The sequence below is a fragment of the Mobula birostris genome, chromosome 17 (assembly GCF_030028105.1).
Source record: "Mobula birostris isolate sMobBir1 chromosome 17, sMobBir1.hap1, whole genome shotgun sequence".
In the NCBI taxonomy this organism is placed as follows: Eukaryota; Metazoa; Chordata; class Chondrichthyes; order Myliobatiformes; family Myliobatidae; genus Mobula; species Mobula birostris.
This window is the reverse complement of record NC_092386.1, coordinates 47589056-47603118: the sequence shown is the minus strand read 5'-3', so window position 1 is coordinate 47603118 and position 14063 is coordinate 47589056. Positions and strand designations below refer to the sequence as shown.

The window sequence follows — 14063 nt, the reverse complement described above, 5'->3', positions numbered from 1 at the left end:
CTTCTCCCATCACGGGTGTTTCCCTGATCCTCCCTCACACACACTGGTTTTGCTCATTCCCATCTTTGGAAGGTAACTCTTTTGTAACCTGGGGACTCTACTAGTCTAGGTGCTTTCTGCAAGAGGTTTTGCAAAAAGATGCATGTTTATGAAAAGTATATGCACATACTGTATATATGTTACAAAGATCTCATTAGGCTTCATTGTAAATACCTAATTTCAAATAAACAACACAAAATCAAGTAATAGCATAACTTTATTTTAGAAGCTAGAGCACATAATTTGTACCCTAGCAGTTTTATACACTAGTAAAGCTGGGTTCACTTATGTCACTGGAAACTACAGTACATTGTATAATATAATTTCCTTCAATTATCTGGCAATCTACACAGCCATGATTACTTTTTAAATAGCTGAAAGCCATTTTGTAAAAAGACAGTTACAATTACATGCACATTGCTACTGTCAATAATACAAGTAGATAATGCTGGCATACTAATAATTTAGGAATTAGATGCCCTTTGACTTCCAGAAATTACATTTTAATACTTTGGAGATAGGGAAAGAGGAGGTTGGAGATGGTGATGGTGACATGCTTCTGAAATACCTACAAACTTTAACTTATATTAACAGATGAATACAAAAAGTAATGTTGAAGCAGGAGCAGTCAAACCTACAGTGGTAATTCAGCAGCCGTAAAATGAGTTGAGCAAAATAAATATGTGGACCAATTAAGCTCCATTTAAATATTGGCCGGAAGAAAACTAATGATTTCAGAATGCCAATGGAAATTAAATTAAAAGAAAGCCATAACTTTGACATGCCCAGACACTGTAGAACAACAAGAAGCAAAACAATTAGCATGCTGAAGGATATAACCAGTGTGGTCAGGTGTAATTCAGTGAAAGGCATGGTGAAGTGGTAAATTTTCATACAGTTGCTAACACACTGAATAATGATGCTACCTGACCTGTAAAGGGTTCCCAGCCATTTTCTGTTCATTTTAGACTTCCAGCATCTAAGCCTTTGTTTAATTTCACATTGAACATTTTGTCTTTAGTTCAGCTTGAAGTAACAATAAGACATTCAAATACTGAAGAGGCAGATCTGTAGTGTTAAAAGGAACTTTTTCCCACTTAGCTTTAAAAAGTAACTTAAATGTGGTTTTATAAAAGACTATATGCCATGAAAAAGATATATTCACATCTTCAAAGAAAATAAAGAGGACTTGGTTCAAATTAGTTAAAAAAAACATTGAGAAATATATCAATCTTTCTCTATTACATAATTAGAAGATTTTTTTTTCAGTCAGAGTGTGGTGAATTTGTGAATTTGTAGATTTCATTGTCACAGATGGCTGTGCAAATCAAGTTGTTAGATATATTTAAAGCAGAGGCTGTTAAGTTCTTGATTAGTAAGGACGTCAAAGGTTATGTAGAGAATGGGGCTGAGAGGGGTCATGAATCAGTCATAATGGTGTGGCAGCAAGACTTGACGGGGCAAATGGCCTACAAAAATGTGCTTGATGCATGAAAATGACTTCCAAATTTTATTGTTTCTTAAGTAATTATAATCCTTTTTCCCTGTTGGTAAACAAAAGAAACAATTGTGCTCAGTGTGTATGTATAGGGAGAAGCAGCATTTCATCCTTTTGAATGGATAAACTAAAACAGGTGATAAAACCTCCCACATTCATCTTTACCTGGTGGTTTTTTGAGATTTCTTCATATAAATTAACAATGAATTCATCAAAACCATATTTTTGACAAATAGTACCTTTGTTACAAAGTGTATGTGGACCCTAATCCTTTACATAGGATAATTGCCATGGCGCATTCACAGATGGTGTCTAAATTAAGTAATCCCAGCTCTGGCACTTTTGGCAATTATCTTAAATCTTTGTCTTCAGATTGTAGGTCTTTTCTTAATGGAAAAGGTTTCTTCCCATCTACTGTACCTTCTCGCCTAATCTACTCTACACTTCAAACTTTGGAGAACAATGCTTGCTTTTCTGGTCTTTTCAAAAACAGGAGTCTTTGAAGTCGGGGATCATTCTATTAAACCTTCTCTGCACTCCTTGGAGATCTTCGATGGGAATAAAAAGCACAATGTCATCAACTCTCCACCATAACATAAGGCCAAGATCTGATCCACTGTCTTCCTTTGAAAAGAACGAGATATGAATACCTCACCACTTCTCAAATTTGGGATCAACAACCGCACTGTCCCCTTCCCTGTAAATATTTTGTAACGGGCTGATGGTGGAGAGGTGGTAAATTTGACAGTGATTGACACGTTGCTTTAGACTGTACTTCTTAGCTACAAAAGGGAAGCTGGCTGTCATTTGTGCTTAAGTGAGTATGTGTCTAGACTGGAGAGGCAGCAGTGCTAGTAAGTTCAGAGGCACAGTTTCTTCACGAGAAACACAGAAATTGGAAAAGTTTTATTTTTTCACAGCTCTAATTTTGTTTTATTGCTTTTAATGAAGTTTACTAGAATGATATAACATCCAATTAATAAATTAATCAACAAGTTGTCAGTATCTACTGATTAGAGATTAGGTCAAATATTTTGTTATGTATGGAGTGGGATGGTATTACATTCTGCAGATATTTGACTGATGTTTGTTACACTTTGAATAGCTTTTGGCTTTGGGAAGAAATATAAAAACTCCACACTTGATGATAAAGGATGATAAATGATTTACATTGTCTATTAATATATGTTCTATATATGACACTTTCAAATTATGAGTATTATACAGTATAAAACTTTAAAAGGGATTATGTGATTTCCAATCTATTTGAGAAATTTGTCAATAAAAAAAACAATGGGAACCCATTGTACCATATGCCTGAGTAAGATCTGATGTTGACCCGCTATTTTAAGGACAAAGGCTTTCCCATGCTATTGATAAGCGTAGTGGATAGTTTCCCAGTGTAAATAAGAACAAGAACTGTAGGCCTTTGTCAGAGAGGTTAAAATGAGTCTCAAAAATGACATAGGGTTTGAATTCAGTGGAATCCATAACATTACGCCCTGGGAAAAATAGTGGATGGGTAGCAACATGAAAATTCAAGCTTAATTTTCACAATAAAAAAGTACCATTTCTATTAAATTAAAACATTAGAATTTATGACTAACGCTTCAAATATTTTCATCGCAACCAAAATGGGAATTGTATCAAGGAACTTTATTTAAACAATAACTGAAGTTCTTTGGTCATTATATGATGTATGAGCTTTGGTTTGTGGTTTTAGTGCCAAATATCAGAATTTTGTAAAGGGCATTCCGTTTCAACGTTCAAGAGCTAAAAGAAAGGACCAATCTTTCATATAAGGAAATAAGAGTTCATAAAAATAATATTATAAATTCATTAAGTTGAGACCTCAGTCCTGCATATTAAGGCAGACAAGCCACCAATAGTCAAAATGCTCCTTTGGGTGTTCATGAATTAAAAGTCTTGATTTCCTTTAAATGGTTAGTGACTTCTGAGGGCTCTCCTTTTGGCTTCTGTGGATTACTGCCACTAGACTTGCTTTTGCTGTTATCTGCAGCTGATTGAATTGGCAAGGCCTTTGAGACTTTAGTATTGGCTAAGCAGCCACAGAGGAGACGGAAGAAAGCCCGGCGCATCTCTTTGCTGGCCAGAGTGTAAATAATGGGATTCATGCCAGAATTGAGGACTGCAACTGCAATAAACCAATCTTCCTGATAAAGTATGCTACACCTGTTTGGCTTACAGGCCACGTCAAGGAGCAATAGAATGAAGAGCGGGGACCAGCATGCAATGAAAACCCCGACAACAATTACTACTGTCCTCAGTAGCGCCATGGATTTTTCAGAATTGTTTTTGGTGAATTTTCTGTTTGCAACTTTGCGGCTACTTGACTTGACCAATATATAAATACGAGCATAAAGTATTACAATGGCCAGCAAAATTGCACTGAAGATGCTTATACAGAAGACAACGTATGTTTTGGAATAAAGGGGCAGGACTGTGGAACAATCTGAAAAATTGCAGATACAGTTCCAGCCAAGGATAGGCAAGGCACCAAATAAAATGGAGATCAGCCAACAGGCACCAATGAGGAGAAACACTCTGTGCTTTTTGCTAGAATCATAGGGTCTCATCTTTATCATCGTCATGTGCCTTTCAATTGCTATTGCCAATAAGCTAAAGGTGGACGCTCCCAATGCTACAAACATGCTTCCTTCCCTAATAAACCATACAGTTGGTGTGAGTCCATAGGTCTTCTTTCCAGACATGAGGATATTCACTTTGTAGGCTATTCCCGCCAGCAAATCAGACAGGGCTAAATTACCAATGAAGTAGTACATGCGGTTATGAAACTTGTTGTTCTTCCAAATGGCCAGGAGAACCATGAGGTTTTCAAGCACTATGAAGCTGCAGATGATCAGAAAGGCCACTGTGGTTAGGTCCATGCCATCAGTGGGGTTTCCCCTTTTGTTGAATTTCCCTGTGTAGTTATAGTGTCGCTCAATGAGCTCTGTTCTGACACAGCCGTTGACCACTTCATTTGGAAAAGCTATTAAAGACATGCTGGAGTTGTAGGTACTTGTACTGTTAGAACTTTTCCACTAGGTGGAGACTTTGTGCCATTATTAATGCCGTCAACTGAAGAAATCCTCGAGATGATTTTCTCACGTGCTATGAGCAACAATAGGTGTGAAATTTTAAAATATGTTTAAATGAACATAATATTTATCAATACAGTGACTAGTTTCTAGAAATGTATGTTTATATGGTGAATGATCAATCTAGGTGAAAACATCAAGGATTTCTGATCAATCTCCTTTTAAATAATACACAAGATGCATTTAGATAATATGCTCTCAGAACATAGTGAACTACATAAATGCTTAATGCATTTCAGTTTGACGGCTCAAAAGCTGCTTTGGAAATGGTTGCCAGAAATGAGATTTATAGGAAGGTCCCAATGGATTGGGAACAATGCAGGGAATGAATGATTAATGCCATGAAATCTTGGAAGTAAAAGGATATTATGAAATTAGCAAGTTTTACTTTGGCTACAAGCATACGTTTTACAACAAACTGATCACAGCAGCTCCACAGAAAATCTTTCTTAACTGCAGCTATTAGATTCTTTCTCTTACACATTTCTGGTGAAATATGAAAACGTATTACTGTAGTTCCCCCAAAATATATTTTCATTTGTTTATGGACATAAATGTCAAGTTGGTTTGTGAAAATAGTCAGGCAAAGTAAAAATTTTGCACGGATAATTGACTCTTTTTCAAATCAAGGTGGTTATTTCATTAATGTTTCACTGCTTATCCATTGAGCCATAAGTCTCAATAAAATAAGGCATAGCTCATTAATTTAGATAAAGGGATGAATTACAAAGCATGATTCTCTTTGTAGTGCTTTTTATTAATTTCTTGCCATATAAAATAAAAATTAAATCAGTCTGATTTCAAATATGAGGATTTACCCAGCAATTATGTTTAGAAATCGATGTAATGTTAAAAAATGAAAACCGTACCTATAAATGGACTTCTGTCTGATATTTGTGCTCTGTGGTGTTCGTGCCCTCAGAACATTGTAGGAGACATATTTGTCTGTGAATATTTGTATTAAGCATGCAGTATATATATTAACCACCAATTATTCATATATGCAGATCTGGTTCTATGAATGGGAGTAATTATGTTGAGGTGAATACTACCAGTGACCAGTTGTGTTAGATACTGGTTACAAAAGATAGATTTGTCCCTCTAAAAGTTTAAGGAAATTTTTCATAAAGTATTAAAATGCAAACTTCTATCTATTTTTTCACTATTAGAAAATTCTAATTTCCAGCATTAAATACAAGACAATAAAAAAACTTTAGTTTATGCAATTTTAAGGTTTGTTTCTTAAGTGAACTAAGTAACAATAAATAATTAAAATAATAAACAACAGGACAAATCACAGAGAGAGAAACTCACCTTTCACATCATTTTCCAGGTTTTGTAGCTTACTTTTAACAAGTTGAAGCTGGAGACTGGAGAGGGCAACTCACTTGCTGCTCATTTCTTTATCAATTGTTATTAATGGTTGAGTTCTGAGTTACCATTTCATTATTTTCTTAGAATAATCTTCTTCTTGTGTCAAATTAACAAACAGCCTCCTCATTTTACCTTTCCGATACACTTCTTCAAAATTCCACAAGGAATGTCACAGGCAATTTCTGGAGTGAATTGGTACGATTTTCCAATATTTTTGCTTTTGCTTTATCAAGTTGCTTTTCTGGGCTTGAGGCTATAGATTCACAATGCACCTTCCCCTAGTGTGGCAAATGTACTCAGGTTATGTTCTTCATTGTTCCTTTGCTAATACCACTTCCTGCTCATTCTCTTCAGCTGGCTGTTACAGTTTCCTCTGCTACTTTCTGGCAGTGTTATATCTCAAACTTTTTAACCATACGCTTTGTCGTCTAATCCTTGTGAAAGTCAGTGTTGTTCAGCTCCCTTGCTGCAGTTTTCTTCAATCACCCTCAGACTGGAGTGACTAATGTGAAAGTCTGCTATATTATAGTCATTACTGCCTGGATTGACCCTGAATTGACAACAGATCCCGCCCACAGAAGGCAGCTCCTTGACTTTTGAATGCATGACGTGCTGGGGAGGGAGGGTTCAGATTTGAGAAGACTGAGAGAAAGATACATAAGGGGCAGGAGATTTCTTTGTGTGAGGTATACATGTAGAACGGGAAAGAAAGACTTAGCATGAGAGACAATATGAACAAATCATTCAGGAATAAATCCAGTTTGGTAAATATGCAGAAAGTTTTGCCATTACAATGTCTCACGATGGTCTTTGACATCAATATTTCTATTTGAATAATTTCTCAGTATAATCATGATGTAATTTAAAGCAAAAATATATTTATGTTTAATGAAGTGACTTCACTGAGTTCTTTTTCAGAAACCTAACCATTTTCTTCACTTTTTGTTTATCTATACAAAGATTTTATATACAAAGATTGTAGTTTAACAATCTTATTTTCCAATTATTTTCGGAACTTTTTGTGAAATCACACTTGAAATTCATATTGTACCAAAAAAGCCATCTGAGAATCTAAAGATAACTCAAACTGAAAATTTTTGTGATAGGATCTTTATGATAATATAATTTGCACATCCTTTTTCCAGATTCCTGTATGTTCTGACGTAAAGAAATTATAATTTCCAAACTTGAGAGTTTCAACTGACCATGCACTCACAATGATCTGGGAAGTGAGATCCATAGAGCCTGAATGAAAGGACAGCCAAAAGGGTACTAAGACTGTGTTTGTCTTTGTTGGAAGCACATGAAAGCCCACCAGAATGCAGAAAGGAGCTTAGAGCCGCCGAGATTGCCGCGCCCCCCCCCCCATTGAAGCAACACTGCCTGTGCTGTTAAACACACCTGCTAATCACATCTTGATGTCTGCAATCCTTTCAGAACTGAAAGCACTAGAAGGGAAGCATGCCATCCTTGACCACAAGGGAATGCTGAAGAAAACTATGACTTAAAGAAATTGTGGTGGCTCTGTGGCACAGCTGGTAGAGTTGCTGCCTCTCACTGCTGTAGTTGGTGATTCCATAATGCCATAAAACACTGGAGAAGAGTAAGCAATTCAACCCATTGAATCTGCCTCGCCATTTCATCATGGCTGATTTAATTTAGTTTTCAACCCTATTCGCCTGGCTTCTCCCCATAACCTTTGATACCCTTACTAATCATGCCCGCTTTATACCTAAGCCTTTCAATAATTGGTTTCAATGAGAACCCCTCATTCTTCTAAATTCCAGTGAGTGCATGCCCACAGCCATCAAATATTCCTAGTATGTTAACTCTTTCATTTCCGGGGTCATTCTCGTAAAGACGCCCTGAACCCTCTCCAATGCCAGCCCATCCTTTCTTAGATATAAAGCCCAAAACTGCTCACAATACTCCATATGTGGTCAAACTACAATTACAATATTACATCCTTGGTTTTTGTATTCTATTCTTCTTGAAATGAATGGTAATAGTACACTTGCCTTCCTTATCACTGAATCAACCTGCACATTAACCTTTAGGCAGTCCTGCATTAGAACTCCCTAGTCCCTTTGCACTTCCGATTTTTGAATTTTCTCCCTGCTTAGAAAATAGTCAATGCCTTTATTCCTTCGACCAAAAGTGTTTGACCATACACTTCTCTACATTGTATTCCATTTGCTGTGTCTTTGCCTGTTCTCCTAATCTGTCTAAGTTTTTCTGCAAACTTTCTACTTCATCAACACTACCTGCCCCTCCATCTGTCTATTATCCTCTACAAAGGTGGCCACAAAGCCATCAATTCCATCATCCATGTTGTTAAAATCTAATGTGAAAACTAATGGACCCAAAATCGACCTTTGTGAAACACCATGAGTCACCACATTCAGAACGTTCCCCAACCAGAAGTCCTGAATGAACCATGGGATCTGCAGTCTGCTGACGGCCAGATCACAAGCATTCAAGTCTGGTGATCAAGAAAGTTACAAGGGGTCCAGGTATAATCTCCAGAAAGCCACCTCAAAGACGAAGTGGCAATTCCAGAGGAAATTTGAATCAATGAAGGGTGTTCTAAAGTTGTGGCGGGAATTGAATACTCTTATAAGGTTAAATCAAATGACATAGGTGACACAGGGCTTCGCTTCCAGATGAGCTCAAAGCTTTCTATGCATGTCTGACTGTCAAAACATGGAGGAAACATCATGAACTCCCACAGACACGAGGAAATCTGCAGATCCTGGAAATTCAAGCAACACACATCAAAGTTGCTGGTGAACGCAGCAGGCCAGGCAGCATCTCTGGGAAGAGGTGCAGCCCATGTTTCGGGCTGAGACCCTTCATCAGGACTAACTGAAAGAAGAGCTAGTAAGAGATTTGAAAGTGGGAGGGGGAGATCTGAAATGATAGGAGAAGACAGGAGGGGGAGGGATGGAGCCAAGACCTGGACAGTTGATTGGCAAAAGGGATATGAGAGGATCATGGGACAGGAGGCCCAAGGAGAAGGAAAAGCGGGGAGGGGGTAAGCCCAGAGGATGGGCAAGGGGTATAGTGAGAGGAACAGAGGGAGAAAAAGGAGAGAGAGAGAAAAAGAATGTGTGTATATAAATAAATAAATAACAGATGGGGTACGAGGGGGAGGCGGGGCATTAGCGGAAGTTTGAGAGATGCCATCAGGTTGGAGGCTACCCAGACGGAATATAAGGTATTGTTCCTTCAGCAGTCTGAGGTACTCATTTGCTTCAAACAGGCTTCAGTTACACCGGTGCCCAAGAAGAACGTGATAACCTGCCTCAATAACCATCGTCCACAGCGATGAAGTGTTTTGAGGGGTTGGTGATGAAACATATCAACTCCTGCCTGAGAAGTGACTTGGATCCACTCCACTTCGCCTACCGCAGCAACAGGACCACAGCAGATACCATCTCAAGGGCTCTTCCCTCGACCTTGGAACATCTGGACAACAAAGATGCATGCTTCAGGATGCTTTTTATTGATTCCAGCTCAGCATTCAATACCATTATCCCCTCAAAACTAATCAATAAGCTTCAAGACCTTGGCCGCAATACCTCTGTGAAATTGGATTCTCTATTTCCTTAATTGCAGACTCCAGTCAGTTTGGATTGGCAACAACATCTCCTCCACAGTCTCCATCAGCACAGGGGCACGCAAGGCTGTGTGCTTGGTCCGCTGCTCTATTCGCTTCACACTTCTGACTGTGCGGCTAAGCACAGATGCAATGCCATTTTTAATTTGCTGACACCACTGTCGTAGGCCGAATCCAAGGTTGTGACAAATCAGCATACAGGGAGGAGACTGAAACTCTGGCTGAGGGGTGCCAGAACGTCAGTGAGACCAAGGAGGAGATTATTGACTTCAGGATGAGGAAACCAGAGGTCCATGAGCCAGTCCTCATTGGAGGATCAGAGGTGGAGAAAGTCAGCAACTTTAAATTCCTCGCTGTAATTATTTTGGAGGATCTGTCCTGGGACCAGCATGTAAATACAATTACGGAGAAAGCACGGCAGTGCCTCTACTTCCTGGGAGCCTGTGGAAATTCAACATGACGTTTAAAACTTTGACAAACTTCTGTGGTGTGCAGTGGATAATACGCTGACTGGCTGCATCTCAGCCTGGTGTGGAAACACCAATGCCCTTGAATGGAAAATCCTACAAGGAGTATTGGATGCAGCTCAGTCTATCACGGGTAAAGCCCTCCTCACCACTGAGCACATGGAAATGAAGTGTTGTCACAGTAAAGCAGCATTCACCATCAGGGACCCCCACCTGCTCTCCCCTCGCTGCTGCCATCAGGAAGAAGGTCCAGGAGCCTCAGGACTCACACCACTAGGTTTAGCAACAGATATTACCCCACAACCATCCGAACCAAAGGGGATAACTTCACTCAACTTCACTTGCATCATTGAAATGTTCCCACAACCTATGGAACACTCTCATGTTCTCGATCTTTATTGCTTATTTATTTATTATTGTTCTTTCTTTCTTTTTTTTATATTTGCAAATTTGTTGTCTTTTGTAGACTGGTTGAAAGTCCAAGCTGGTGCAACCTTCCACTGATTCTATTATGGTTATTATTCAATTGTGGATTTACTGAGTATGCCCACAAGAAAATGAATCTCAGGGTTGTATATGGTGACATATATGTACTTTGATAATAAATTAACTTTGAATTTTGAACCTCAACAAGAAAAGGCCATCTTTAATTCCACTATAACATACTATAACACTCTTATGTTGCTTAGCATTTTCTGTGTGGCACCTCCGAGTCAGAATCAGAATCAGGTTTATTATCACCGGCACGTGTCGTTAACTTAGCAGTGGCAGTTCAATGCAATACATAATATGGAAGAAAAAATAAAATAATAATAATAATAATAAATAAGTAAATCAATTACAGTATACGTATATTGAATAGATTAAAAATCATGCAAAAAAACAGAAGTAATATATGTTAAAAAAGTGAGGTAGTTTTCGAGGGTTCAATATCCATTTAGGAATCAGGTGGCAGAGGGGAAGAAGCTATTCCTGAATTGCTGAGTGTGTGCCTTCAGACTTCTGTACCTCCTACCTGATGGTAACAGTGAGAAAAGGGCAAGCCCTGGGTGTTGGAGGTCCTCAATAATTGAAGCTGCCTTTCTGAGACATCGCTCCCTAAAGATGTCCTGGGTACTTTGTAGGCTAGTGCCCAAGATGGAGCTGACTAGATTTACAACCCTCTGCAGCTTCTTTCAGTCCTGTGCAGCCCTACCCCACCATTCCAGACAATGATACGGCCTGTCAGAATGCTCTCCATGGTACATCTGTTTTTGAGTGTATTTGTTGACATACCAAATCTCTTCAAACCCCTAATGAAGTATAGTCACTGTCTTGCCTTCTTTATAACTGCATCGATATGTTGGAACCAGGTTAGGTTCTCAGAGAACTTGACACACAGGAACTTGAAACTCCTTACTCTCTCCAGTTCTGATCCCTCTATGAGGATTGGTATGTGTTCCTTCATCTTACCCTTCCTGAAGTCCACAATCAGCTCTTTCGTCTTACTGACGTTGAGTGCCAGGTTGTTGCTGCGGCACCATTCCACTAGTTGGCATATCTCACTCTTGTATGCCCTTTCGTCACTGTCTGTGATTCTACCAACAATGGTTGTATCATCGGCAAATTTATAGATGATATTTGAGCTACGCCTAGCCACACAGTCATGGGTATATAGAGAGTAGAGCAGTGGGCTAAGCACACACCCCTGAGGTGCAGCTGTGTTGATGGTCAGTAAAGAGGAGATGTTATCACCAATCTGCAGAAATTGTGGTCTTCTGGTAAGGAAGTTGAGAATCCAATTGCAGAGGGAGGTACAGAGGCCCAGGTTCTGTAACTTATCAATCAAGATTGTGGGAATGATGGTATTAAATGCTGCGCCATATTCAATGAATAGCATCCTGATGTAGGTGTTTGTGTTGTCCAGGTGGTCTAAAGCCATGTGAAGATCCATTGAGATTGCATCTGCCATTGACCTACTGTGACGATAGGAAAATTGCCTTACTAGGTACTCCATTGGGACCTCCCACTTTGCGAGGGTTCACTTGTCAAAGTCCTTCTGAAGATCCAAGTAAACAACATCCATCGACTCTCCTTTGCCTATCCTGCCTGTTACTTCCTCGAAGAATTTCAACAGATCTGTCCACCAAGATTTCCCCTTAAGGAAACCATGTGCGATGAGAGACCTGGGTGGGAACAGTCAGGCTCCAAATGCTGGAGTATCTGAGACTAGAATCAAAGCAAGATGCATGACTAAAATGAGGACTGGGTTCTAAACTAGACACTAGACAAGAATCCAATATTGAGGTGACGACTGAGCACTGAACCTCAGTTCAGGTGCTCTTTAAATATTAAAATCCTAGTGCCCAAACGTGGCCGCCAATTAGCGGGGTAGGGCTGAATCATTAAAGAGGCTGCCCCAGCTGTCCATATTCCAGAGAATTAGAGCGTCTGAATCCTGGAGGCTGGCGCGGTTGGGTGCGTGTGGTAACAGGACCCCTCCACTACAGCGACGCCTGATGGCCTTGGCTGCTCAGAGAGATGACGATGGTAGTCATGGATGAGCACCAGATTGAAGATGTCCCTTTCCTGAACCCAGCACTGTTCGTCAGGTATGAATCCTTCCCGATCCACAAGGGACTGCCAACTACCCCAGACAGTTTGTGACTCCAGAATTCTTTTTACAGTGAAGACCTCTTCCCCATCGGCAAGCCTGGGTGACGGCGGGATTGATGGCAGTGGGGCTCGAGGACTGGTGTTTACAGGTTTAATTTGGAAATGTGGAATGTTTGATTCTTCTTGAGGGTCTTGGGGAGCTGCAAAGTGTAAGCCACCGAGTTTACTTTCTTGACAACCTTGAAGGGTCCAATGAATTTGGGCGCCAACTTCATAGACTCCACCTAGAGAGGCAAATCCTGAGTTGATAGCCAGACCTTTTGCTCAGGCTGTAAAACTGGTCCCTGTCTTCTCTTGTGCCTTTCAGGTGGAGGCCAACAAAATCTCCCTTGCCCTAGCCCATTTCTCCTTGCAGTGTCGGACAACATCTTTGGCCGCAAGGACCTCAACCTCAGCTTCCTGCTCAGGGAAGATTGGCAGAGATTAGCTAAATTGGCATTCAAACAGGGACATCCTGCGTGCAGAGGGAAAAACACCGCAGTCACGTAGCCTCCTGATATCTGGCAGTAGGCCAGAGGCCAACATCACGTGGTCTTATGTCTACAGCAGTAGGCTAAAGGGCAAAATCAGAGAGAACCTCGCTGTGTGCTTCAGCAGACCAAAGATCAGCACCACAATTCTCTGCTGATCCAGGCATTAAGTAATACAGACACCCAATTCTATAGTCTCGCAAAGGTATTTCCCCGACCAAGGTGGCCAAAATCCTCCACAGTTCCATATCCTGGTTCACCCACTCCATCTGGCTGTTGGACTGTGGTTGAAACACAGAGGAAAGACTCGCTGTTGGCCTAATCAGTGTACAGAAGGCCCTCTAAAAACGTGGCGCGAATTGAGGACAGCGGTCCGGAACAATGTTCACTGGAAACCCATGGATCCAGAAGACCTGATGCAGACCATTCTACAAGTTCTCCAAGTATGTAAAGAGCAAGAGGATAAGACTTACGAGAATAAGGATAATCAGTGGAAACTGTGTATGGAACCGGAGGAGATAGCAGAGGTTTTGACCCCACTAAGGAGCACCAGGCCATTGTCTCCCACACCATCACTGACTTTATCCACTCAGGGGATCTCCCATCCACTGCTACCAACCTTATAGTTCCCACACCCCGCACTTCCCATTTCTACCTCCTACCCGAGATCCACAAACCTGCCTGTCCTGGCAGACCCATTGTCTCAGCTTGCTCCTGCCCCACCAAACTCATTTCTGCATACCTTGACACTGTTTTATCCCCCCTTGTTCAATCCTTTCCTGCCTATGTTCGTGACACTTCTCACACTCTGAAACTTTT

At 40.3% G+C, this 14063-nt stretch overlaps 1 protein-coding gene across 1 annotated transcript; it reads right to left on the bottom strand.

The window, feature by feature from the left end:
* Positions 1-238: 238 nt before the first annotated feature.
* LOC140211661 (sphingosine 1-phosphate receptor 3) lies at positions 239-6569 on the bottom strand. Its single transcript, XM_072281664.1, has 2 exons — positions 5974-6569; positions 239-4672 (listed from the first exon to the last, which is right to left on the bottom strand). Exon 2 carries the CDS (start codon positions 4561-4563, stop codon positions 3448-3450), a length of 1116 nt encoding a protein of 371 aa, XP_072137765.1. The 5' UTR covers positions 4564-4672; positions 5974-6569; the 3' UTR covers positions 239-3447.
* Positions 6570-14063: the final 7494 nt, after the last annotated feature.

Excerpts from the sequence above, each read along its gene's own strand:
- LOC140211661 (XM_072281664.1), bottom strand. The coding sequence starts at position 4,563 with ATGTCTTTAATAGCTTTTCCAAATGAAGTGGTCAACGGCTGTGTCAGA.